The sequence below is a fragment of the Phaseolus vulgaris genome, chromosome 9 (genome assembly GCF_000499845.2).
Source record: "Phaseolus vulgaris cultivar G19833 chromosome 9, P. vulgaris v2.0, whole genome shotgun sequence".
In the NCBI taxonomy this organism is placed as follows: domain Eukaryota; kingdom Viridiplantae; phylum Streptophyta; class Magnoliopsida; order Fabales; family Fabaceae; genus Phaseolus; species Phaseolus vulgaris.
Genome location: NC_023751.2, coordinates 12,488,109 through 12,516,023, shown reverse-complemented (window position 1 = coordinate 12,516,023; position 27,915 = coordinate 12,488,109). Strand labels below are relative to the sequence as shown.

The following is a 27,915-nucleotide window of genomic DNA, read 5'->3' as shown; positions in this document are numbered from 1 at the left end:
GTTATAATGGATTATATTATCATAATGTCATGGATTCATGACCTAAAAATATCTCAATTTTCGTATTTTGAAAGAAAATTTCAAATCGACTATCTAGTAGTACGACATACAAATTAATCATTTGTTATATTATAAAGGTAAGAAAAATCCACAATTTTATTATGTCGTCTATTGTTCATTTTGGATTGAACTTTTCATGACGTAACTTTTACATTGTTGGCATAAATCTCTACATCTCTTTTTAACGATACACAAATGACAATGTACATCTTTGTCAAAAGGGCATAATGCGTGCCTTTTAGGTATTTATTCTACCAAAATTGATTAAATACAAATCGTGTAGAAAAATGAATAATTGAAGATAATAACAGCTCTACAGGCTCCTACATTTGCTGTTTTACATCACTGAAATTTTACGACATAAATATTACAGATAACACAAATATTATACAATATCTTTAGTTACCTTGCTTAACTCCTCGATTGCCATGCAAATGTAGACTGATGAATTTAGATTCAACCAAGGATAGCATTGAAGCTATATGATTTCAAAAGTGCTAAATGTTACTCCACATCTTACTTTTCATGTAAATCTTTTTTTGGAAGTAAATCAGACCTCCTGAACCATAATCTGGATCTCAAACCTAAAGCCAAAGGAAAAGTAATCAACATCAGCTACATGGAAATTTTACGTGGGTGTGTGTTTGTGGGTGTTCCTGTTGGTTACATCACTTAATTATACATGCACCTACTATATTTCTCTATGATGATGACCGACCGTTAACTTCTAACTGAAAATGAGACTACCAATCCTACTACCGATTATGTTGAACACTAGCTACCCCTCTCACAGAAACAAGGTATCACAGATTGAGCTGAAAATTTATTAAGATAGAATAAAGATTACCGATGGGATTTCTGGAGAAGAACTTCAACACCTCATCAATGACTATAACCTGCATAAGAAAACAAAGGATAGGGCACATGAATGAGTAGCACGACTCACCATCTCGGGAAAGATCCCCGACAATAAAAATGAACAAGTAATGAAATTGGGAAAGATAAAGAAAACTACATACAGGTAATGAAAGATAGAGGACAACTATCCAGTCAGCCCAAGATAACGGTGTTACCTGTCATAACAAATGGTGATGGCTTATGAACAGGATAATCAGAAAATCAAATGTGCATCACAGCTTTTAAAAATACTTACGGAGAAAAGAACCGATAGTGGGTGAACATATAAGATTAGTATGTGAAGAAGCATAGTGATGATTATAGAAACAACAAGCCACATGTTACTCCATGGAGGGATAACCCTGAAATAGGCAAACAAATATTTTCACATCAATTAAAAAATTGTTCCAGCAATAGCTTCTCTTTTATTTCCCAAATATAATTTAACAATAGGAGACACAATTCCTATTGTTGGTAGCATACACGTACAAAAATTCCCGTTAAAAACAATAGCAAGGTTCTCATTATGAATTTGTTTTCCAAGATTGAATAGCAGCTGATGCTTCTCTAAGAATTTCAACTTATTCCTCCACAATCACAGGGAATACATTGTTCAAGCTTTGTAGTCCATGCACACAAGTCGTTGATGAAAACAGAGTAAAGTAGAATACGCAAATGCAGAGCTTCGTTCCTAAAAATATAGAGCCCCATTTTTTCAGCTCAAACACCTCTTCAACACCTATTCTTAACTAAACATGTCCTAGGCACTGTTATCAAGAGTAAAAAGAAATTAAAATAAAATTATACGATAATTATTGCATGATGGATATTTAAGGTTTTTTATAGGACTTAATTAGTTCTTTTAACTAATAAGAGATAAGTTTCTGAGAATTTTATTGTGAGGAACGCTATAATATGAAAATGGTACAACTTAGTAAATTTATTTTTATACTGTGAATTATATAAATTCTAGTTCTTAAATTGAGAATTTTGCTTTGTTAATTATATATAAGTGGTTTGCCTGTCCCCTATATTCTGGAAATTCACCGTGTATCAATTTCCGTGTCATGTCTGATAACTATGCTGGAATCAGTGCTTCATGACGTCGCTTACAATTAACAGAATTTCCACTAATTCTCTCTTAATGTGGTCCAGTGAGGGGTATTATGTCGAATTTAACATTTTACTAATATCACGCAATATATTGTGTTTAGTGACTCTGATGAGCCTACTGACCCATAAGCTTTAAGCTCACGTGAAATATTTTATATTTACTGTCATCCATCTCATCCCATTAATATGCAGGAACCATGAAGGACCAAAATCCTATAATTAAGTCAAATTAAATTATATAAAATTACTTACAGAAGAGATTGATTTTCACTAAGATTGTTCAAAGCGTTGAACATCTCAACTACGACAAGCACAGTCATTGATACAGTAGATGGATGTCGATCATCAAATATACTGCATGGATACGTTGTCTCCCTGGTTGCGCAGGTATCAAAATTCATCTGGAAGAAGAGAAGAATTTAAACTAAGAATATCCGAAATAGATTTATTAATTATAAACAAAAAGAAATATTAATACCAGAATAAGCACAATCAATTTTTTTTCCAATAAAGCATTGTTAGTACCTACATACATGAACAATATGTATTTTCCAGGACTGAAACAGAAAAATTAACAAAACAATTAATCTCATTCACAATGTATGTGTTTTGATAGCAAATATTGTAGTTGGGTGTCAACAGTGATTTTTAACTCTTTCTATTTATGAAACATGTATTTTCAATTTTAAGGGTGGGGTTTAGGGTTTTTAACTCTTTCTATTTATGAAACATGTATTTTCAATTTCAAGGGTATCTCGCTACTTTCGAGATGATAATGTTAATGGGTTCTCAGTGATCTTATGGCTGTTTGAAGGGAGTTTTCATTTCTGATGTGGAAAGAAACTCAGCAGCCTCGCTAATTGTTACTTATTTTTATTTTATTTCTCTATCATGTTTGTGTATTTTTTTTTTGTCTTGGAGGATATCTTATCCTTCACGTGGTTTCACTTTCCCTCTTAATTCTAAATTTACTTTCTCTGTAAAACAATATTACATATTGAAAGATATAAAAGCCAAATTTAAGTTCAATAAGAAATATCCATTTTGCTTATCTATTTTCCACTGCCTTTTGCTTTAATTATTATGTAGTTGTGGAAATTTGGAGTTTTTTCAACGTTAATTCCATACATCAACTGCTTATAGCCTCACATTTCCTCAGGTGTTATCATTCTGAGTATATAAGATGCTCAAACTAAGGCACAGATCACAGGTGAGGACATGATACTATCTTACCAGTTCGGTGTATGGAAGTTTAGGGCCACCATCAGAATAAACAAACCACCAAATAAAGCCAGCAACAGTAGCAAGGCCAACATAAGCTGCATCAAACACAAGATAAACAACATTAGGATCTACTTTCCAAAAAATCATTGGAACACTAAATGACTAGTTGCAATACATGTTTAAAACTTATATTTTGATGTGATGCTTTGATTAAGTGTCTCGTATAAATATAATCACTGGGAAAATATAATTTTATACTTATCAATTCGTTATATAAATAGCAAGGTAAAAACTCCCTCAAAACCAGTTTCTAGTGACAATTATGCCTAAGACCCATTTGGATCTGTTGGGCCTTTTGCTCAAATTTTGTTCTTTTAGCTTAGTCTATACTCTCTTCTTTGACCTAGGAAAGCATCCTTTGTGACTTTCAGCCTTCATTGACAGATTTCAAAATCCATGGTTTCCTTGAATAATGGACAAATAGTTTCCGATTTGCACAGCCAGTTGACTAAAAAAATGCTTCTTTAAGATTTGAAGACTGGGTTTCCTCTAAAAGTAGGGTTGTGCAAAAAATTAAAATATTAAAATTTAATCCAAAATCATTCTGATCAAAATTACTTGAAATTCACTTTAATAGATCCGTTTCAAATCCAACCCAATTAATTGCATTTCAATTGGATATTTTTGGATTTTAGGAAATTCAAAATAAATGTTCAGTTAAGGTAATTATTTGTTGATTTCATTTTTTACTTGATGTATAAATTGCCCTGTGTTTTGCTTTCAATTCTCTTGTAACCATTCCCTTTCGATTGTTCAGATAGTAGAAGCTTTTAGTGAATCCAAAAATCATTAATTAATCCCTCAGGTAAGATACTTGAGACCCTGAACCCTTTCCTACTTTTGCAATAAGGTGTACTAGTCGTTAGAGTATTTTGCCCCAAACAGTAAACCTTCAGAGTATTCTACCAACCACAGTCAGACTGAGTTCCTTCATTGCCTAATTTTCTCTAGATTCCTTCTAAGCAAACGTATGCATTTTTGCTCCTACTTTTACAGGAACTGAAATCCAAAAGGGATAGAAATGGCCACTGATGGATATATAGCTGTTATTAATAAAAGTATTTATTCTTTTAATAATTATTTAGGTGGAAATGATAGGAATTGAGATCCAAGTGGGTAAGGAAGGATCCATAGACAGAGCTTTCAAACGAACCGGCCCAACCCAGAATTGCTACCCGAGTGAGTATGGGGCCAGCTACGGATACATTTTTAAAATGTGGGCACAATGACAAAGACTATAGTACCCTAACCATTGCCATCCCTACACAGAAAGCTAGGGAAGGGAGAGTGTTTGATGTGTAGGGGTAGTAGGGGTGGTCATGGATTGGATTTTTCAAAATCCAATCTAGATCCAATAAAATGGATTAAAATCTAGATTAAATCCACTTTATCAATTAGATTAAATCCACTTTGTCAATTAAATGAAATTCACTTTGTTAATTAGATTAAATCTATCTAGATATGGGTCCTGACCGACTTAACTTTTGAAAAGTTCCGCACCCAATTGGCTCAACATGTACTTTGACCCACTCAACTTGACATGGACTTTGACCCACTCGATTCGACATGGAAACTAGCCGACTCGGTTATACATCAACCAAATCCGACTCGACCTGGGCCTGGGTCGACTTGACTCTACATGGGTTCGGTGGCGAATCGACCTTAGCTCAGGGCGACACAGCTTGACATCGACCCGGGCCAACACCGATCGACATCTGCTCGGGTCTACTCTGCTCAACATCGACCTGGGCAGACTCCGCTCAAAATCAACCAAAGTCGACTCCCCTCGACGCCTAGGGCCGAAGTAGACCAATGTCGGCCTAAGTCGATTTCCAGAGTCGGCCCGTGCCGTTGTCGAGCGGAGTTGGCCGGGGTCGATGGTGGACTCCGCTCGACATCGGCCCGGACCGACTCCACTCGACATCGACCCTGGCCGACTCCCCTCGACATCGACCCAAGCCGACTCCCCTTGACATCAAACCGGGCCGACTCCGCTTGACATTGACCTGGGCCGATTTCGCTCCACATCGACCCGGGTCGACTCCGCTCGCCATAGACCTGGTCTGACTCCGCTTGCCATCGATCTGGCCTGACTCCACTGAACATCGACCCGGGCCGACTCCCCTCGACATCGACCATGGACGACTCCAGAAATCGGCCTGGGCTGACACTAGTCGACTTCGGCCCAAATCAACTCCGCTTGACATTGACCCGGGCTGATTCCGCTCGACATCAGCTCGGGTCAACTCCGCTCGACATCGGCCTGGGACGACTCCGCTTGACATAAGACTCGGGGCAACTATGCTCAAAAATCGACCCCAGACGACTCTACTCGACATTGGCCCGGACCGACTTTGCTCGACATCGACCCGGGCCAACTCTGCTTGACATCAACACAGGGTAACTCCAAAAATCAGCCTGAGTCGACCATGGTCGACTTCCGTCCTAGTCTTTTCCGTTTGACATCGACCTATGCCAACTCCGCTCGACATCGACCGAAGACGACTCTGAAAATCGGCCTGGGCCTTCTGCGGTCAATATCAACCCGTGGTGACTTCGATCGACATCGACCTGGGCCGAATCTGATTGACATCGATCAGCCCAGGCCGACTACCCTCGACATCAATCTAGGATGAGTCCGCTTGACCTTGACTTGTGCCGACTCCGCAAGACATCAGCCAAAGCTGACTCTACTCGACATTGTCCCGGGCCGACTCCGCTAGACATCAGCCTCGGATGACCTTGCTCAACATCGACCCTAGCCAACTCCGCTTGATATCGACACAAGGAAATTCCAAAAAACAGCTTGGGTCGACCCTGGTCGTCTTCGATCGACATTGGCCTGTGCCGACTCCGGTCGACATCGACCATGGACGACTCCAGAAATCGGCCCGGGCTGACACTAGTCGACTTCGGCCCAAGACGACTCCCCTCGACACTGACCCGGGACGACTCCCCTCGACCCTGACCCGGGACGACTCTGATCGAAATCGGCCCTAGACAACTCCGCTCTACATTGTCCTGGGCCGACTTTGCTCGACATCGATCTGGGTCGACTACCCTTGACATCGGCCCGGGCAGACTCTGGGGGTCGACTACTACCCTCGACATCGACCCGGGCAGACTCTGCTCAACATCGACCCGAGCCAACTCCGCTTAACATCGACACAGGGCAACTCCGAAAATCAGCCCGGGTCGACCATGGTCAACTTCCGTCCTGGTCTTTTCCGCTCGACATCGACCCAGGCCGACTCTGAAAATCGGCCTAGGTTGATTCTGGTCGATTTCGACTCTGGCCTTCTCCGGTCAACTCCGGTCGACATCGACCTGGGCCGAATCCGATTGACATCGGCCCAGGTTGATGTCCGGTTGACATCGTCAACCTGGGTCGACTCCCCTCGACATCAACCCGGGATGAGTCCACTCGACATCGACCTAGGTCGACTCTGCTCAACATTGGTCCAGGTCAGTTCCATTCGATATTGGTCGGTATGGGCAGACTCCGCTCGATATCAGCCTGGGCCGACGCCGTTCGACATCTGTCCGGAATGACTCTGCTCAACATTTGGAGCAGGTCCACGATGCTCAGCATTGTCCCTGGCCGTTGTCGACTCGAGCCGATGTGGCTCGACATGGGCTCTGACCGACACGGCTCGACATTGAACCGGGCCAACGCGGTTCGACAACATTCTGGGTCAATTCGGCTCGTCATCGGCCCAGACCGCCTGCTCGATATTGGTCCAGTCCGACTCGGGTCGACATGGGCCCGGGTCGACTCGGCTCGCCACGGGCCCTAGCCGATTCGGCTTAACACCGACCTTTGCCGACTCGGCTTGGCATTGTCCCTGGCTTACCCGAATCGACATCGGACTGGGTTGACTTAGCCTATACCGGCCTCGGCCGACGTAGCTCAACATCGGCCTCGCTTGATTCGGCTCGGCATCATCCATGGTGGAGTTGCCTCGGCTGACTCGACTGAACATGAGTTTAGGCCGACTTAGCTCAACATGGGCCCGTATTGATTCTGCTCAACCTGGGGTTGGGGCAAGTCAAAACCCAACCCAAAATCCAATTTGGATAAGACAAAAATGTATCCAATCATCTAATCCATATCCAAAAATATGGATTTGGATTTGAGATAAATCCATTTAAATGGATTAAAAGTAATAAGGGTTTGGATCAATTATGGATTGGATTTGGCAATTTGGATTTTCTGCCCACCCTTAAGGGGTAGTATGGCTAAGAGTCATTCATTGGTTTTGGTATTTTTCCCATGTTTATACCTGAGCTTGGAGAGATACGCTAAAGAGCTGAGAGCTTAATGCTCTTTCTTTCCATCTGTGTTTGCATACAGTTCCATTAATAAAATAGACTCTTATTTCTAATAGGACATTGTCCTATCAGAATATGCTCTGCAAAAGACTTTTACCTCTTGGATAACAAGTGTATAACTGAATTATGTTTGGTTTATATTTAGTATTAGATTTAATTAGTTTGTCAATCGGTGTTCTCACATCCTTTTGAGAACTTCTGTCCTCTGTTGACAGTTTTAGCATTTAGGCATAACAACGGACAAGTATTAAACTTTATATGGTCATTTTTCAAGACCAACCAATGTTACCTAGACTTCTCCACTGATCATACTTAAGCTGATAAACCTACATCTCTAGCAACCTATGGAGATCCTCTAGAATGGTTTGAGCAATCTGAGTCCTCCTGTTAAAACTAAGATTTATGTAGCAATCTATACCGACTTCTAAAGTGGTTTGAACCTGAGTCCCTCTAGTTCCACGATCTCCATTGTATATTGAACTCTTGATAATTCTTCTGTTGCTCTATTTCAATTGTCCTCTTAGGATCCTGGCGTCCTTTATCCAATTACTTCTTTGTTAATGGTACCAAGAACCTTCAGTACAAATTTTCCCAATTCGGTTATTTACCTACAATCACAAGGGATTGGCATTACCCATCTCTCGTCTCTCTAACTACCATATGTAACTGCATAAAAACATAAAAAGCAATGCTATTTTCTCAATAAAGAAGTCTTGCTGGAAAAATTAAAGAAGCAACGCCCAATGGGTATAATAAATGATACTCAGTCCATAAATAAAGATCGGATTGAGATTTCTAGTTACCTCCTATTACCAAATAGCGAAAAAAGAGCCAACCACTAACAACGGCTTCATTCACCTATACATTCAAAGAGAAATAAAAATAAAAATAAGAGGGAGATTGGGAAGGTTGTCTATTTATTTATTAATGAAATAGAAGGTCGACTAATGAATTATTAATATGGCACCTTTCTAGGCTTAGCCCTCATCACATCAGAGTCTTGTTTATTGAAGCCAATAGCAGTGGCAGGCAATCCGTCAGTAACCAAATTGACCCAAAGCAACTGGACCTGGTAGAAGTTAAAGGAAGAAAATGAAAATTTTCAAGTTATACTCTTCACTGGAACAAAAATGAAAATCTTATTTTTGTGCAATTACCACCGAAGAGACACTGTAATCATATAAAAGCGCATTAGTGACCAACTACCGGCTACAAAACCAGTATCCAGGAGCATAGAAGACATGCTCAATAAAAAATCTAGAATTTACACAGGTTTAAAATATGAATAAAATGCAGCATAGAATAGAATGAACATTTAGAGATCATCAACAAAAATATTGTATAACTCACAGGGGCTAGGGTATCCGGTATTCCAAGCACTGCAGCCACAAATATACAAACTACTTCGCCAATATTGGAAGAAATCATGTATCGAATAAACTGTTTTGTATTATTGTATATAGCCCTTCCCTCTGCCACAGCCTAAAGAGAAACAAATAATAAATTACACGGGGAAAATTATTTTCAACTCAAGAGGGAAGGAAAGTAATAATAAGAAGAAAAATTGAGTAGAAATTGATATATGCTATCATACCGCAACAATAGAGGCAAAGTTATCATCAGCCAGCACCATGTCTGAAGCACTCTATTATCAAATAGGGGAGCAAAACAACAAGTGTTTTAGGATTGTTGATTATTGACTAGACAAGAAAAAGATATAGGAGAAAAGCATAGACAGACGATGACACCTTAGCAACAGCTGTTCCTGAACCCATAGCAATTCCTATATCGGCCTTCTTCAGTGCAGGTGCATCATTAACTCCATCACCCGTCATTGCAACCTAAATTACTGACATTGTAAATTTCGACAAATTTGAAAGAAATTCTTCTGAATAGTTGCATAAACAATAACATCCATGATTATAAGGTTTCAATAAATTACAAGAAAAGATATCGAAAATGAACATCAACACAGTCAATCCAATACAATTAATGTCTGTTAGGGTATGCTTTTCCACACGCACTTATAGGAAAAGAAAACAAGAAAAGATGAAGTAAACTTTTCCACAAGCAAAAATTAGCTTATACTCCCTCGGTTCTTTTTTAGTTTATTTTTTTATGTTTAAATTTCAAGATAACAATTTTTTCCCAAGTATACCCTTAATATAATTAATATGGAGAGAGGAAAATTAGTTATAAAAACATAGAGAAAAAAATGTAATGATACATATATATACATTGAAATAAGAAAACTGAAAGGAGTATAATAGGTAATTCACTTAAAATTGCATTAAAAATAGAAAAATTAAATGCTTTGTTTGGGTGAAAAAACCTTAAGCGCTATTATAAAAGAACAAGGGTAGTATGTGAGTTAAAAATAATCTTTTAGAAGCTATATGAGAGTTTTTACAAATTAGCTTCCGGAAAAACTTATTTTAAGTTTTTTTCTTATTTTACTCTCTCAAAAGTGATATTTTATATTATATTTTAAGCTGACTTTTTTGAATGCTTTCTATATATAATAGAGATGTAAGGAGGTGCTGTTAGCATGGTCTGACACCTAAAGCAGGAGTATCATGATGTTCCATCATATTCTTTTGTGTATCCACACATCCTAATTGTGGTGTCAGGTATGCACCGTGGGTCAAAGAAAACCGGCAGGCCCAGCTATTTTTTCAACTTCTGGCATAAAACCCTTCAAATTCCCGCAGCTCACTTGGTTTTGGTAAAACGACCAGTTTGGTCAAACACACTTGATTTCATCATATACTGTTTTATACTTCACTTCTCTATACCCTCTTATGTCAGGTACTTTACCTCCATCCCTCCACTGAAAACACTTCACATGCCTTATCATTCACGGTTGCATTTTCCCCCAGGCCACTGATTTTCTACTCTGGCTCTGCTCCGTTGCAGCCACATGCAGTGTTTCTGGCACCACTTCATGCCTAAAGTAGTGATTTGGTACTGTAATCTCTTATTTGTTATGCTACTCTTGTCACTGACTTGTTAGTTATGTAACATAGTCATCCTTGTGTCTTTAAGATAGGACTTATGCTTCATTGTAGTTTTGAGCATTTATGCAGATATTATAAATTATTTAAGACCTTTTATGTTATCTTTGATATAGAGCTTCATTTAAGTTAAGATCAGCTACTCCACTTATGCTTCATTTTAGTTTAGGGCGGCATTTATGCAGATATTATAAATTATTTATACCGCATATGCTACCTTTGGTAGAGCGCTTCATTTAAGATCAGTTATTCCACTTTTGAATTCGGCTCAGAATCAAAACTACAAGTGTAAAATAATAATGAGGAGCATTCACCTAAAAGACTAATCCTCACAATCCATCAACTGAATAATGTGCCATACAACTATATGCTGATAAACACGGAGTTATGTAATTATAAAAAGAACACGAGAATTAAAGTGACTTGGAGATAAAAAACTTAAGAAAAACAATCACAAGGATAAAACACTACTAGTTAGTAATTACAGCTAATGTGCCATACAACTATATGCAGAGAAACAGAAAAGTTATGTGATTAACAAGAACATTAAAGTGACCTAGGGAGATAAGAAACTGAAAAAAAAAAATCACAGCGATAAAGCATTACTAGTTAGTAATTACAAATAAATTCTGATAAAGGAAGGAATCATACCACTTCATTCTGGTGCTGTAATGCTTCAACCAGGATCCTTTTATGAGAAGGCTCAACCCTAACATAAGTTAAACAACGCATGCAATTTTTACCATGAATTTTTTACGTCAAAAAGGTTGAACAAAGACAAAAATTGCTGTTTTATTCTGCAATTGTCTAACAATCAAATATTAAAGAATAGATATAAAACAGTATACCTAGTAAAAAGTGCCATACGTTGCAATGCTATAGTTTGTTGTAGTGCTGGAAGTTCTTCAAACTCAGAAGCAGTGTAAGAATGCTCAGCAAAATCTATCAATTGATCAAAAGCACCTATCTTGCGGCAAAGTGACTCAGCAGTGGACTGATTCATGCAGTATTAAGTAATTTTAGACAAGATATATGGAATGTTGAAGAGAAAGAAAACAATAAAGTTGGCAGGAGATTGAAACCTTGTTATCCCCAGTGACAACTATAACACGTATGCCAGCAGTCATACATGAAAGCATTGCATTTCTTACTTCATCTCGTGGAGGATCCAGCATCCCAACCTACATAAGGACAGAGAAGGAACACAAAAGAAAAGGTTATTATTTACTAGAGGAAGAATGTAAATATTGGAAAAGCTGAACAAAGTCAAAAAAGTACTCCCTCCAAACTCAAATATAAGCCAAATTAACTAATTTTTTTGCTTATTAAGAGAGTCAATATAATTTCATTCTACTAATCTCATTTAAAAAATAAACCTTCTTTCATTGGAAATTGATACCAATAATTTATTGAACAGATGATGTCTAGGAGTTTCATCAATCTAACTGTTAAACCATATATTGTGCATTGAAAAGAAAGCATACCAACCCAATAAATGTAAGATCTTTCTCATCATCGAAGGACAATGACTGTTGAACTGAGGGCATCCATTTCAGGGCCAAAGCAAGGCATCTTAATGTTTCTTTTCCTGCAAAACTGGCCAACAAATTTTGTCAAGTGTTAACAACACAAAAAAGGGAGTTCAAAAGACGGTCTAAAACTGGAAATGAACATAAGAGAAGAAACAACTAAATACACATTATTAAAGTCCAGAAGTTACAACAGAATTTCCAGAGAGGTAATATTGTTAGAAGTATTTGTTGGAGATCTCATATCAACTAAAGATATGGTTAAATTATAGCATATAAATGAATGCAAACTTCACCTTATAAGTAGGTTGAGTAAGGCTTAAAGTCTACTTTCTAAGATGGTATAAGAGTCATTCAGAGCCTATTCTAGTCAAGTTTGTTGGGACTATATTCTCACATGCTATTGGGTCCACCCTAGTCCCACGCACGAGAAGTTTAGTCCTCAGCATGAGGGTGTGTGTTGGAGATCCCACTTCGATTAGAGATATGATTAAATTATATTATATAAATGGGTGCAAATGCAAACTTCATCTTATAAGCCAATTTGGTGAGGTTGAGTTAGTCTTAGAATCCACTTTCTAAAAATATCTAAAGATATTATCTCATAATATGTAGAGTATCTAAGAATATATTCTTCTTTTAGATTTTGATTTGATTCCTTAAATCTGTATACAGACTACACAACAAAGTCCATTTTGTATAGATTGATGACAATAACTATATATAATCATAAGATATTTTATTTCTATATACATGACAATATGATATGCCTATAATTTATATTCTAATAAATCTGATTGTAATAAAATATTCCAACAATTTTAAAAATCCTAATTAAATAAGGAAATAAATAAAAAATATAAAAAGAAAAACAAAGCCTAAAAGATATTCTAAGATAGTCTAGAATATTCTAAGATAATATTTCTTATAATTCTAAGATTTGAGATTTATTGACCTTGACTTTTCCCAGTTGCACTGGCCTGGACTTCTCCCCTGATGCATTGGTCTCGACTTTGTCTCAATTTTTATGCATTTTAATTTTTAATTTGCATGGAGGTTAATTATCTTCTTGTAACAAGGTAAAACTTAGTAAGTTTCAGCTTGAGAAGGAGTGTTAGAAATATAAGAAATATCTACAGATATTATCTTAGAATATTGTAGAATATTTTAGATGATTTTTAGAATTTATTATTCTTTTATTTTTTGATCTGTTCCCCTATTAAATTAGTACTTCTATAACTATTGGACTATCAAGTTAGTTTCCGATTTACTAAATTTTTTTTTTATAGCCATATCATATTATATTTGTTATCATTAACTTATAAAAAATGGACTGTGTTGTCTTTCAGCATATCTTCCATCTAGTTTTAAATGGCCAAGTAACGCTGACATAACAAGGATAAGAACTGTGTGAAGCCATGCTTTATGTCTTCTCTACTGTAATAATCAAATAACTGCAATTATATAAAATCTTAACAAATGACAAAATATCTATTCAAAATTAGTATTAAATGTTTTCTTTATGTAAAGAATACAAAACTGAACTGACTGAATTAGTATTCCATTTTTTTTACAACGTTAACAAACTGATATCACTACTTTTTTCCTTTCACCAAAACTTAAGGTGTTTTGCCCCTAAAACTGAAGGACTCTATGTTGAAAATGTCTGGGTCAAAGATGTGAGTTAACTGAAAGAAAGTGACAGTGGCAACCTAAACTCAACCGTTTAACTGGTTAGATCATACAACAGACTGTCAAATCAGATTGTCACAAAAACTATGAAATTTAATTTTATACATGATAAAATATTTTTTTTCCTAAACATATGAGTAAATAAATAATTCAAAAACTTATTTTCAATTTAGTTTTTAGCATTTCCAGAAAAAGGCAGGGTGAACAAATTGCCCTCAAGCCAATTGTTCCCTCTTACTTCTCAAGGCCTAGCAGCAAGAGGGAAAGACATTACGTAGGTATGCAGGTTATATTTGACCTGTCCCATGCAGTGCTAGTGGTAACAGACATGGAATTATGCCCTTGCAAAGCAATCACTCATGCTCTGAATTTTGCTAATGTTTTTGGTTATTTTGATAAGATTCAGAAAGCAAGCGAAAATCTAGAAAACAAAGTATGGAATAGGCATATACAGATAAAATTATAAATAGCAAAAAATCAAATCAAATCAAACCTGTGGAACCTTGAGTCCAGCTCTGCCCGGATATCAGCGGTCAGTGGCACAGTGGAACCATCATCATTGCACAGAATGGTAGCACATCTAGGTATTATACTTTCTGGGGCACCTTTCGAGAACAAAATATGCATCTGGTTCCGGCTGCAAAGCACACTCATCATTTTACGATCTCGAGAAAACTCCAAAGCATGTATCTGCAAAGCATCACGTGTGAAAATAAATATACATAGCTCAATACGCAAAAAACAACCAATAGTAGATATATCCATTAAATTTCTTATGTTGGATGAAGTGGCCATCTCATCCTTGGTTTATGGCTGCATTAACCTAATATAGCTAAGTTTGTTATATTTTGTGTCAATATTAACTGTAACATCTCAATTCATTGTTTCCAACACAGTTCTTTGATAACATTATATATTCCCTTTTCTTTAAATGAAAACATCTGCTGTATGATCAATAGGCATGGAATTTTTTTCAAAAAACCTACTGCAATTTTTAAACATCCAAGTTTCCTAAAATATGTTAATGGACAAAGATAAATAGAAAATAGGGTTGAGAAAGAAACTTCCTAAATCTCACCTTTCTGAATTGTTCCTCCCAATAATGGTTACAGTAAGAAGCACGTTCATGCTTAGTCAGCATATTCAAGGCTGATGGCATAGAATTGAAACCAGGGAGACCAACCTACAAATAACACATGATCAAAGTATACTGAAGTAATGATGGGGGTTCAAATACAGGAAGAGACACAAGAAGGGAAAAAATACACACCTTTTCTGCCAAGACACGTAGTGCCACTTCAGTTGACTCACCAATTTTTTCATAATTCCCTTTATCAGGATTATACTGCAGGGTTGATTCATTGCAAAGAGCAGAACACATTGCCATGTGAAGAAGACAAGGCAATTCAGCAGGAAAGTCAAGCTGCAAAACAAGAAAATGCCACATTGTTTTAACTATAACAAAATTGCATACACCAGCGCATACACCTATTGGAATATCCTTAAACTATCCATTATAAGTTTATATTTTGACAATAAACATACAAAACCATCTGCGCTGCTAAATCATTGCCACCATCAGAGTTCTAGTACAGGGCAAAGTTGTGCTTCAAGGAAGGGTTTAATTCAATGCAATCATTTCTCATGTAAATATTTGCAAAGTAAAACAGCATGGATATCCACCACAAAGCATATACCAACTTCGCACACTATCCATATATCCATGAATATTTTAATTCATTGCAATCATTTCTCATGAAAATATTTGCTAAGTAAAACAGCATGGATATCCACCACAAAGCATATACCGACTTTGCACACTATCCATAGATCCAAGAATATTGTTTTGGGATTAAGGTTCCTTCCTTATATTATCAGTAATTTACTTAGCCTTAACTGTGATGCGTGTTTTTTGCTTGTGCGTAAATGCAAAAGCACGATAATTAAAATACTCATACCTGCATCCCTGTACTGTCAAATATTATGCCTTCAGGTGCATATGTTGTTCCGCTGACACTGTATTCAGAAACAACAGGGCCACGATTTGCAGATTCAACAACACATACCTGTGCAACAAAGCATAGGATTTGGTAAAGGAAATTGTTAAAAGTCATTCATAAGCATCCAGGAAAAAATGTCAAGCAAAAATAAAAGTATTCCGTAAATTGAAACGTATAGTGGAAGCTTCATAAGATTAGGACACATTTTTGGAATTACTTTGTTTACATTGCAACATGTAACAAAATTAATAAAAATTGAATTTACACGATGAAACATACATTGGAAAGCAATGTGCATAACAATTTTGTATCATCCTGAACCTAACAACAATAATATGTGTGCATATGCCCCTATATGCAGCAGTTGGTATCAGGCTTGATTAAAATATGACAGGACTGAAAGATGAACATCATAAAGCATTTTATAAATGAAAAATGGGGAAGTGGGGGAAGAGAAGAGCTTAATAGTTCATAAACTGAATACTACTCAGACCTTGAACATCTAGAAAGAAGCAGATTTTCTCACAAACTCTATTAATATCACATATATAAAATTCCTGAATAAAAAGAGAGGTTAAAACATAATAGCAGTGAATGAGGTTATTATTGATTCAAAATGTCTCATCTAAAACACAACCAAAAAATAAGCATCAATTAATCAGGACAGAGTTCAATGAGGATGGCACAATCCAATGCGAACCTTGTGGCAACACGAGAACTCGCAAAAAGGACAAATGAGTAAATTTTAATTTCATATTTTCAATGTCAAGCAGAACTCACCTTCGCAACTGACATCATATTAGTAGTTAGGGTCCCAGTTTTGTCACTGCAAATAACAGTTGTGCAGCCCAATGTCTCGACCGATGGCAGGGAGCGAACAATGGCATTCAACCTAGCCATACGCTTTGTTCCAAGAGCCAAACACCTATTATAAAAGAAAATCAATCAAAACAAAATAGGAAAAAGAAAAACTCACTAGATTAACTTTCCATCACATTGATGAATATACGCTGTTCTCTAACCAAAAAGTCAAACATAGCATCTCAGCATATCATGAGAAGTCTCCAGTCGGTAGGGAGGGAATTAGTAATTCTGTTTAAGGACTAAGCAGGTTTCAATAGCAGAACAGCTGGTTTGCTAAGTTTATTAGGCATTTGGCTTCTACTTGGTGGTATAATGTTTAGGGCAAAACACAACCCTTCTAAGGGTTTTTCCACGTGAATATGTTGAGGAATTTAGCAGCTTTGGTCTATTAACTTTTTTAGTCTTTTTCCATTATTGTAAGGAGGATTCTTAAACTCCAAACTTACAAAAAATTCACAATGAATTTCTTCTTTAGCAAAAGAATTCTTGCGTAAAAAATTAGTAATAGTGCCCAGAATACCATTGTAAAGTATAGACTACACAAAAATTAAGTAGAGATAATTAAATTAGATAATGTGGGTTAGGTACACAAAAGGACAAAGAAACAGCTTATAGACACGTGAGATTATGAGTTTTAAGATAGTTAATAAACAAATATTTTATTAAACATCTAAGTAAATGATAGTGATTGAAATTTGAGTTTAATAGGAATTGGAATTCTCCCTTTCAGCTCATAAAAAGGAAATAGTAATACCTCAAGGACATCACTCATAAAAGAGCCTTAAGAAATGCTGCCTGATGGTTTGTTTCATTCTTAACATATTTTTTTTACAAAAAAAAATGAAAAATAAATCATATTTGAAGAAGGACATTAACTCCCAAAATTAAGAACACTATAATATATGCAAAACAAATTTTAGTTCACAAGCCAAAATATGAATATCTTATTTTATATAATCAAAATTAAGATATTTGAAATATATGATGGCTTCTAAAGAAAAAAAAGAAAAAAAGGTTTCTAAACTCACGTTGTCACAACTGCAGGGAGCCCTTCTGGAATTGCTGCAACTGCCAGAGCAACTGCAATCTAGCAGGAATATGATTAGAAGTTAAGAGATTTTCATGTTCACAGGACAACATGATATATTACCAACTTTACACCAAGCACAATGAGAGACTAAACATAAAACAACTAAGCAGTACATGCAAATAAAAACAATAGAAGACTACAACATGATGCCTAGGAAAACAGAATACAAGAGTAAATGGAAATCATGATAAAGATAAGAACAATGCTCATTTGAGAACAAACCTTAAAATAATGGATTGCACCTCTCAAGAAACCACCATGAGAAGGGTCACGAAAGTGACCAATATTTACAATCCACACCAAAACACAAATCCCTGCTATAACCTGTAACAAAGAAATACAGGAACCACCACCATCACAATTTAGAAACAAAAGAAGAAGCGGGCTTCAAAGTTAAAACTTTAACAATAAAAATAATTTGTTACATAAAAATATTCCTCTGATATATTTTACTTTTTGAAGCTGATAATACATAGGTTCAAATGAGCTTTCCTGTTGAATGTCAAAACAAATGAAAAAAAGGCAACGTGGTTTTATCACAGACACTATAATTTAATTTTTGAATCATGATTTATAATTTGTATGTACTGAATGGTAAGATTTAAAGGCAGCGAAGAATTACTTCAAATATATATCCTATAATTGAAATACAGTATTCATTCAATTAAACTAGACAAAGATAAAAAAAAAAAACAACTTAAGCAAAAGTCCTACAAAACTATTAGTTATATGAGTTTGGGAAGCCTAATTTTAGAAGAATGCAAACAAAACAATTAAATAGCTAAATAGAGAACGTGCATTGAATTAGTGACAAATAAAGCAGTGGATTGTCAAATAGGATAACTTCACAAGTGCTCTTTCAATTCCTCTGGATTTAAAAATTTAAGCTCACATCATCACATGACTTCTAATTTTTTTGTCAGAAGTAAAAATATCAATCATTGAATAGTGTGAATTGTATTGATAATATGAAATTACATGGATTCATTCTTATAATGTAAGATGCAAAGTCATTTAAGAATCAACTATAGATACAAATTGGTACGTTACCAAATTATAGGAAGTTGTAAGATTCAGATTGTTAAGTCGAAGATTATGATAGCCCAATCTCAACATTTCAAATGGTACTGCTGATAACGACTAGATGTACTAGACTGACCAACCAAAAATGCATAAACAGTTGTGTTGCTTATCTGATCAATTATTATAAACAGTGAAACATGCAGCAGAAGAAGCAGCCCCAACATTTGAAAAACAAGGTTCCCAAACTGAAGGGTTACATTTATTATCAATAAAAATTCTTTGCCCTGCGTCAAATGAACTATTATATTAAACACCAAAAGCAGGTGAGAAAAGGTAAAGTTGTCTTATCAAAGACACTATAATTCAATCCCAAACTCCCAATCTTGAGTTTTCAGATGGAACTGTTAATACCAAGTATATTTAGCAGGCTGACAGACCAAAAATACATTAACAGTTGTGTAGCTTGTCTGATTGATTATTACAAACCATGCAATACATAGCAGAAGAGCAAAGCAACCCTTAAGTTCGTCTTACAGAGTGGTTTAGCTCTAATTAAACCCTACAAAATTGGTTTATTAGACGAGGATCTCCCCCACTTTATTTTGACACTATCTCTAATAGATGTAAGACTTGAGTTTTCCCAATATACTCCCCCACATCCAATACTATTTAGGCTTGGTACTTGTATAACATGGTGAGTGACTTATAATGGACATAAGATAGATTTTGATATTTTCTTACAAAAGTAGTTTATATCTAACTTAACCCTATAAAACCGATTTGTAAGGTAAAGATTGAACCTACTTATATACAATATATTTTGGAATTATATTTAGTTAACGAGAACTTGGGTGTTCCCCAATAGTTTGAAATACAGTGAAATCAGAGAACTAGCAATCACCTTGGCCAAAAAGGTACCAAACTCGTCCAGCTTCTTTTTCAATGGTGTTGCCTCCTGCAACCAATCATAAAAAAAAGTAACCACTTCTATTGTGTCAAAAAAGTAAAAAACAACTTTTCTTTTACATGTATCAAGAAAGAACACAAATGCACAAGAATCAAATAAAGGTCCAACGAGTAAAAGGATCAATGTGACTAAAATTCAATGCTTACATCCTCGGTTCGCAACATTGAATCTCGTATGCTGCCCATAGCCGTGTTAGGACCAACTCCCACCACAACAGCTCTTGCCCTACCAGCAACCATTACCGTACCCTGGCAGTGAAAATAAACTCTTTTATAGGAGGGAAAAAGATAAGAGTTAACAGAAACAATCCAAATGACACAAGGCTTCCACCCAAATTACAAGAAACAGTCCCTTTAACTCGCCGTGCTTACTTAAATATTCAAAAGTTGGATGCACAGAAAGTACAAACAAAAGAACACTAATGCAAACACAATGTTATATTGCTGTGATTCGTGTACCTTTGAAATTTCTGAAGACAACCATCAATGTAGATATCCATCATGTTTAATGTCCAATAGTAGTTAATTTCAATTTTATTTGTAAGTAGAAATTACAAATAATAAAATATTTTGGACTAATGCTATGCATCATGTTCTATCTTTTTTATTAACTATAACTTCATTTAACGATTTTATAAATTTTAAGATTGAATGTTTTTATCATATGTCGAATTTCATCTATTAAATTTAAATTAAATCAATTTTTCAGCTACTTATAGGTTCTTTTCCAGAATAAATTACTTACAGTATTTATTAAAATAAATGATGATGGATTCTCAATTTACTAATGCTTTTTATATATCCTTAAAAACAAAATCATCATGTTCATTCTTTACAAAATTTAAAAATCACAAAGTAATTAATTTAAATATTGACCACCATTGTTCAATTGCAAATAAATTTCAATGAACAATATATAAATATAATGATTATCACAGGTAAATAAATTTCACTTATTGTGAGCATATGTAGTCCAGCATGTTTTGTAGGCACGTGTCTCAATTTTAAGTAATACCAATTGATCGTAAAGATCACAAACATTGAACTGATTCAATTAGCACAAATGAGAAAATGCTACAAAAATTGCAGGTCAAAATCCTCTCAAGAATCAAAATTGCATATAAATTTAGTTCAATAACTTAAAATAAACTAATCTATGCAATGTGGCCATGAAGCCTCAACCAACCAAAACTAGTAGCTAAAATGTTTAATTAAAAGCTAAAGTGGTTCTATTAAACAACTCTTAAACTTGTCAATTACAAAAAATTTATGAACAAGCAACACCAAACCAAATTTTCTACATCAACAAAAAAATCTTTAAAAGATTAGATATACCTCAAAACATAATTATGAATTGCACTTAAAATATCCAAACCGTTAGTAGTCTAAAGAACAATTTAAAACCTCATTAGCCACATGCTGGTTGAACAAAGAAAGCAAGCTTCATACCGAGAACAGAATATTTGTTTTGTCTTGGTATACAGCATTTGATGTTGTGGTTGTTTTCAGCTCTTTCTCCACGGAGCTGCTCTCACCTACAATCGGCAAAGAGAATTTGATCCCATTAAACCAGTGAGATGTCAGAAGATACATATAACCGTGTTCAATATACAATTATTCATACACATAGGTTTTGCCTTAAACAGACATAGCCTGTTTCCCAAGCACAAGATGAGGAAGTGAGATTGACATATTTAACTAACAACCTTTCTGAAAGTATTGTCTGGCATCCTGAAAGCTAATTTTAAAGGTAAACTTTGCCACAGGGCCATTAATTAGGCCAAAAGGAAAGTACTCTAATGAGTAGCAATAGTAGCAGCAGCAAAACTTGTTTAGCCAAAAGAAATTTTAAAAATGTCTTGGCCAAATTTGTTAGTTGAACAGTAAAAGCAACCCAGCATAAAAGGAGTCAAGCTAGACCCCGATGAACTTCCTAGTCTGGTCCCACTTGCTCACACACATCGCAATACCAAAATATAATCAGGCAAAACCATATACTAGAGAGAGAAGTATTTTCAATTTTTTTAAAACAGGGGTTTCTATAAAAGAAAATCAGTTTTTTTTAAGGGGATTATTCTAGTAGTCAAAATTAGGAAATGAGTTTAAGTCTGACCTGTTTTTACAAAATTGGCTTGTGAAGTGAGGATTGCACCCCACTTATATATTATAATTCACCTTTAATCTTAGTCGATGTGAATCTCCAATACATCCTCTCACGCTGAGGAATGAACATCTCGAGCATGGTCTAATAGGAGCTCAATAGTGATGGCACAACAATCCCAATAAACTTGGCTAGGATAGGCCCTAAATGACTCGGATACCATCTCAGTAAGTGAGTTTATGCCTAAGTCAACCTCACAAAATCGGCTTGAAGGAGAGGATTGTATCTCACTTATATTATATTTTGGCCTAATTCCTAGTTGATTTAGGATCTCAAGTAGTTAATTTATCCAAACTAACAAGCTAAAACTATTGATTAATCAACAAGGTTAATATCAAATATTACTTAAAAATCAGAACATAAGTCACCTACAAAATATTTCCTCTTATGGATCATAGAAAGATATGCAGATAAATCGATTACATCATTAATTCACAAACAGTTACCTAAATTGTCAACATGTGAGGGTATGTAGTACATTTTCATTCTTTTCAGACACAACCACACGGATGAAGTGATTCCTAGGTGGAAACATTCAATAGTTCCATTCACACCATACTATATGTACAGCAAGAGTACCTGTAAGAATAGCTTGATCAACACGCACTTGATTGCTTAGCATCTCAATCATCCTCATATCAGCAGGAATTTTGCAGCCCACTGTTTAATTCACAACCAGAACAGATTCAACTTTCAACTTTCAAGGATTAAATACTCAACTAAGACAGTTTGCTTATCAGCTTACCAGAAACCTCCACAATATCCCCAGGAACAAGTTCATTTGCAGGAAGTATGGAAAAACAACCTACAAGAAATAGACTCTACGTTCAAAATTTGTACCAGAACTTCTAAGATGACAAGCTTTAACCAATTCAATAATAAAAAAAGAAAACACCACAGTATCATGTAGGCAGATAGAAGAAAAAAAACAATTAGAACAATATTGTTAACTATTAGGGGGATGCAGAATGTGCCCCAGTGGAAGCAAGGGTTTGAACTGGCACTATCCTTGTTGCAATCTTACTCTCTGCACTAGTGCTCCAGTGGTCTTCTTTAGTATGTGTCCAAAATCATCTTACTTAATTTCCCATGTTTTCCACGATAGATGTCATACCAATATCTCTTGGTGGTACACAGTCCATTCATATCATTTTCTTTCTTGTGTGACTAAACATAAATCTTAACAATCCCATTTGTACTACTTCCACCTTTTTCTCTTGTTTCTTTAAAATTTAACATTCACTACCATAGACTATAATACGATGGATAGCAATATTGTAAAAATTACTTTTGACTTAGGTAAGTTCTTTGCAATCATAAATAAACCCTGATAGCTTCCATTTTAATCTTCGTACTTGTATCCTATGTATGACATCCCCATCATTTTAACCACTATTTTATAGTACTAACTCAAGATATTTAAACTTCAAACATTTTCTCGCATTTTTACTTCCAAGGTGGTTCTTTTGTCTCTTGCTAAAATTGAAACACATATACTCTGTCTTATACTACTTAAACAAAAAAAACCCTTTGTTTCCAAAGTCTGTCTCCAAAACTCAAGTTTAAAGTTTAATGCTTCACTTGATACAATATGTAATTAGGCACAATCCTTTGTGTGTCCCTGGTAAACATATTTAAAGACTAAATTAAAAAGGACTTAAGGTTGAGCCTTTATGTAATATTATCCCAGTAGCAAAGTCCTTCATCTCACCTCGTAGAATTTGTTCTCCACATTCTTTGTCTCTTGTCTTTATGTATAATTTAATTGTACAACTCATAAGTTTTATACATTTAAATTTTACACAACTTCGAATTTTTCCCTTTTACTAGAATATAATATTGGGGAAAATGCAAGTCTCGCATTGGCTGTAGAGATGGTTAAAGTAGTATATAAAGTGAAGGATAACCCTCACCTCATAAGCCAATTTAGTAGGGCTGTGTTAAGTTGTTATAAACCTAAATTCTAAGATGACATTAGAGTTTATCCTAGATTTATTTTTGGATCAGTTGTCAGGGGCATGAAGGGGAGTATTGGAAAGTTCCATTAATTGAAAAAATACCTTGCCCACGTTGGTTGCAACCTCTTAAGGGGGATTGTCTTAATTGAAACTTCAAGGATGGTGGTTTATTCTCACATCGACAAAATATATGGCTTAAATAGAGCTTATAAAGCTTAAACAATCCACATCTTACAAGCCAATTTTGTAGAATTGACTTAGGCCTTAACCCCTTACCTATATATACTACCTATTTCAACCTTATATCTAAACAATGTGGGATTTGGGTTTTTTACAAGACACCTCCATGCCCAATACTATTTGGATTGATGCATGGACAATATGGTAGACAGTCTAGTATAGGAACAACAACAGACTATAATACCATCTTAGAATTTGGACTTAAGACTTAGCTCGACTCTACAAAATTGGCATAAAATTTGGACTTAAAGACTTAACTCCACAAAATTGGCTTGGGAGGTGAGAACTACTCAAGCTTAAACTCTATTTAAGCTATATCTCAAGTAGATGTTGAAATAAATCACCACTCTTGAAGCGACAATCAAGACAACCCCCCAAAAACGCTGCAATCCTCTACTCGTAAGATATTTTTGTAGATTTCAAGATCTCATTAAATAGTTTAAGGAGTAAAATTAAAATATTGTTCTCCCACACACTTAAAACTATCACAAGAATAACATCCAGAGCAACAATTTTCCCAATTATCCATCTCCTCTTAAGAGCCTCTTTTACCACTCTAATTTCAATTCTATGATAGTAAGCAAAAATGTGTTTATCCTCTTGGTTTCTAGTCCCTTTTTATCATTGAAATTCTTATAAAAAATTCTCCTATCCCTCTTTGATATCTTGATCATGACCAAAACTTTGCCTTGTTTATTCTTAATATATTTTACTTGATCCAACTCTCTAGGTTTCATTTCTCTATTTTTGGCAAGCTTTAAAATCTTATGTTCTTCATTATTTGTCCTAAGATCTTTGTTTATTGATTTATTAATTATTAAAGAATAAAATCATTCAAAAGAAAAACAAAGAAACAAAAGAACAGAAGACATTCTCCAACAACAAAAAACACACACCCTAAGAAATTCAAGTAAAGCTTGCTAGTCTCAGGATATATCTTTTATAAATTCTTCAAAAGTTGGAATCAACGGAGCAAACAAAACCAAGATGAACACTTTGTCCTATATAAGAGGAAACAACAATGAATTACCCTTAAAACTATTTTATCCTTTATTTAAATAATGCTTTTTTTACTAACCAGAGCTATTATACAAAACAAACACATAAGTTATGCTTAAAACTATTTTATCCTATATTTACATAATGCTTATGTGAATACCCAGAGCTATTATACAAAATAAACACAGTTTCACGAGGATTAACCTCGCCCTATCCAGCCACACCCCAAAAATAGAAGCAGAGAAAAGACAAGACCATGAGAAAAAAGTAAAGTAAATTACTAGACAGTTCCTTTAGAGTTAAGAGCTCATTGAGATTAGTAAACTTTTACCAAAACTACCACAATTAGCTAGATATGCTGTAGAAAAATTTAACATGAAAAAAAAATCCAACATAGAAATTCTGAATAATTATCTTTTACTAAAACACCACCCATTAACACCATATATAATCATTAATAAAGTGCCACAAAGCCACTATAGTATTATTCATGCTACAAAAAATTAGACAGATACAAAAGTTTGTTACCATTACGCAAGACAGTTGCCACATCAGCTTGATAGGCACGCAGCTCCTAAGACAGTATAAAAGAGAAAGGAATAGATAAAAAGTGAGCTCAACTTGACACAGCCAAAACAAATAAAGATAATTTAATTTAACAAGTTTTCATTAGGCACATGGAGAATTTGAAGAACAAATTATAAACAAATTCAGCTCGAGTCCTAAGTTTATGAAAATTGCTCTTATGAAAATGAAATCATTTTTGACAAACATCATTTAGAGCTCCAAATTTATCAGTTTCAAATTTACCTCCAGAGCTTTTTCAGCGTTTGATTCTGTAATCACTCCGACTGCTGCATTTGCTGCCAATATCATCAGAATAACCTATGCATACAACACAATTTATTTTCTATAAAAAAAATTACTGAAAACAAAATCAATCCATGTTCAGCATTAATGTTACTAGTTGATAAGCCTGGCTTAAGAAATAGTGTAATCAAATAGAAAAATTTGGTATATTCTCTAGTTCAGAAAAGTTTCAGTAAAAATACACTTGTCATGAGTTTACCAATTACACAAGAGGTCATGCAGTCTTGTACAAATGTACACAATAAGTAGCAAAAGAACTCATTTAGCTCACAATCTACAGCTTCTATAAAAAGGATACAGATTTTTTACAGTGTCGCGCATCATTGTTTCAAAGAACTATTAGAAAAACTAATTCTTTACCAAATAAAACTGTTGTCAAAAATATCATACTCGACATATGAGTGCAAATATATCTTACGGAAGGCTCCAGAAATGCCATCAAGCCTGTTTCTCCATTAACTAAAGCCAGAACAAAAGATATAAGAGCAGCTGCAATTAGTATCTTTACAAGCAAATCATCAAATTGCTTCAAAACCAATTTCCAAAACGGAGCTCCTGCATATTAAATTTGATGAGATTTAGTAACAACGAGAACTATGAAATCTAGTGAGATAGAGCCATGAAAACCTGAATTGGCAATAGTATATGAGATGAGGTTCAAACCAGTTACACTATCATTAATAGGATTTTATGAATGATCCGCAAATTACTTAGCATCCAATATAATACAGTAAATATAAAAACTCTTTTTCTATAACTTGTCAAAATCAAATACCAAGAACTAACATTTCCATTCAAGCAGAGCAAATGAAAAGCACTAAGTTGCCTAAATTACATAATCAACAAAAGTGTAAGGCAGGTACAAACTCCAATACTTACTTTGATCTTCAGGAAGCACTGTGTAGCCGTCACCATGCAGTAAGGGAAAAAGAAAAGAAATATTAATAGGCAAACAAAGAAGATTGTTGAACAAAACTGGTGACAAAGATGCAATAGGTAAATTTCTCTTGTCCACCTAAGAAACAGAGTTAAATATACACGGCCCTACAGAAGACATACCGTTATTCCCATAAAGTCTAGCATGGTGTACCACCTGGAAAATAAGAGCGATTTAATCATTTGAAACCATTAACAGCATAATCGGGCTTAAAGAAAATACGAATGATAAATATGACAAGGAAATGAAAGGAAATTGAAGCACCTCAGCATCAGATAAACCCTTAGTCGGGTCCACTCCGAAGAAATCGAGGACCTAACAAAATTAACAACAATAATCATCGCTTTTCAGAGGAACATTCAAATATATAACTGGGTTCTAAGAATCTCTGTGTGAAGAAGTCGATGCAGAGTTTAGTAATACTGCTATGAGAGACAAGCATGCAAGCATGTGTGATCATAGATTTTCAACATTATCATGTTGCGTGATCAAGAAAACACAATAAAAAATTGGCATTCCGATGTCTTCTATGATTTTAGACTAAAAATAAAAGAATGTATGATTCAAGATTTGTTAAATGAGAATTGTGAAGTGACAATGAGATTTGGTGTTTGTTGTAGCGGCAACGAAAATGGAGAAAGCAGAAGGAAGTTACCTCGGGAATAGATCTGGCAAATGCGTCCTCCATTGAAGAACGAAGAATTGGATCGGAAACGAGAGCTTCGAGGCTCAGGCTTTGGGTTACACTTTACTTGAAGATTCAGAGAGAAAGAGGAAGGGAGCACGTGAGTTTCATGTCATGGTGCACACACAGTAACAGTAACCAGGAGTGCTCCCGTATTACTAATACTGATACTCTGGTTTCTTTTCGGCAATCTTGCTGATG

The 27,915-nt window shown here is 35.2% G+C and overlaps 1 protein-coding gene across 1 annotated transcript; it reads right to left on the bottom strand.

Annotated features, from left to right (window-relative positions):
- Positions 1-137: 137 nt before the first annotated feature.
- On the bottom strand, positions 138-27,893 carry LOC137820504 (calcium-transporting ATPase 3, endoplasmic reticulum-type). Its single transcript, XM_068624628.1, has 34 exons — positions 27,685-27,893; positions 27,294-27,344; positions 27,152-27,185; positions 26,972-26,989; positions 26,511-26,647; positions 26,033-26,107; positions 25,751-25,796; positions 22,771-22,830; positions 22,605-22,685; positions 21,314-21,399; positions 20,012-20,113; positions 19,800-19,853; positions 18,098-18,199; positions 17,814-17,872; positions 16,702-16,846; positions 15,880-15,987; positions 15,192-15,344; positions 15,000-15,104; positions 14,415-14,611; positions 12,185-12,296; positions 11,783-11,881; positions 11,549-11,694; positions 11,352-11,409; positions 9,435-9,527; positions 9,281-9,331; positions 9,037-9,168; positions 8,654-8,755; positions 8,490-8,544; positions 3,304-3,389; positions 2,323-2,471; positions 1,214-1,319; positions 1,080-1,133; positions 908-956; positions 138-644 (listed from the first exon to the last, which is right to left on the bottom strand). The coding sequence occupies exons 1-34, from the start codon at positions 27,715-27,717 to the stop codon at positions 577-579; spliced, it is 3,006 nt and encodes a 1,001-aa protein (XP_068480729.1). The 5' UTR covers positions 27,718-27,893; the 3' UTR covers positions 138-576.
- Between the last annotated feature and the right edge of the window lie 22 nt (positions 27,894-27,915).

Excerpts from the sequence above, each read along its gene's own strand:
- LOC137820504 (XM_068624628.1), bottom strand. The coding sequence starts at position 27,717 with ATGGAGGACGCATTTGCCAGATCTATTCCCGAG. Across the intron at positions 11,695-11,782 it reads TTGTCACTGGGGATAACAAG|TCCACTGCTGAGTCACTTTG; the intron begins GTTTCAATCTCC and ends TGCATGAATCAG. Across the intron at positions 9,528-11,351 it reads TACAGCACCAGAATGAAGTG|GTTGCAATGACGGGTGATGG; the intron begins GTATGATTCCTT and ends TCAGTAATTTAG.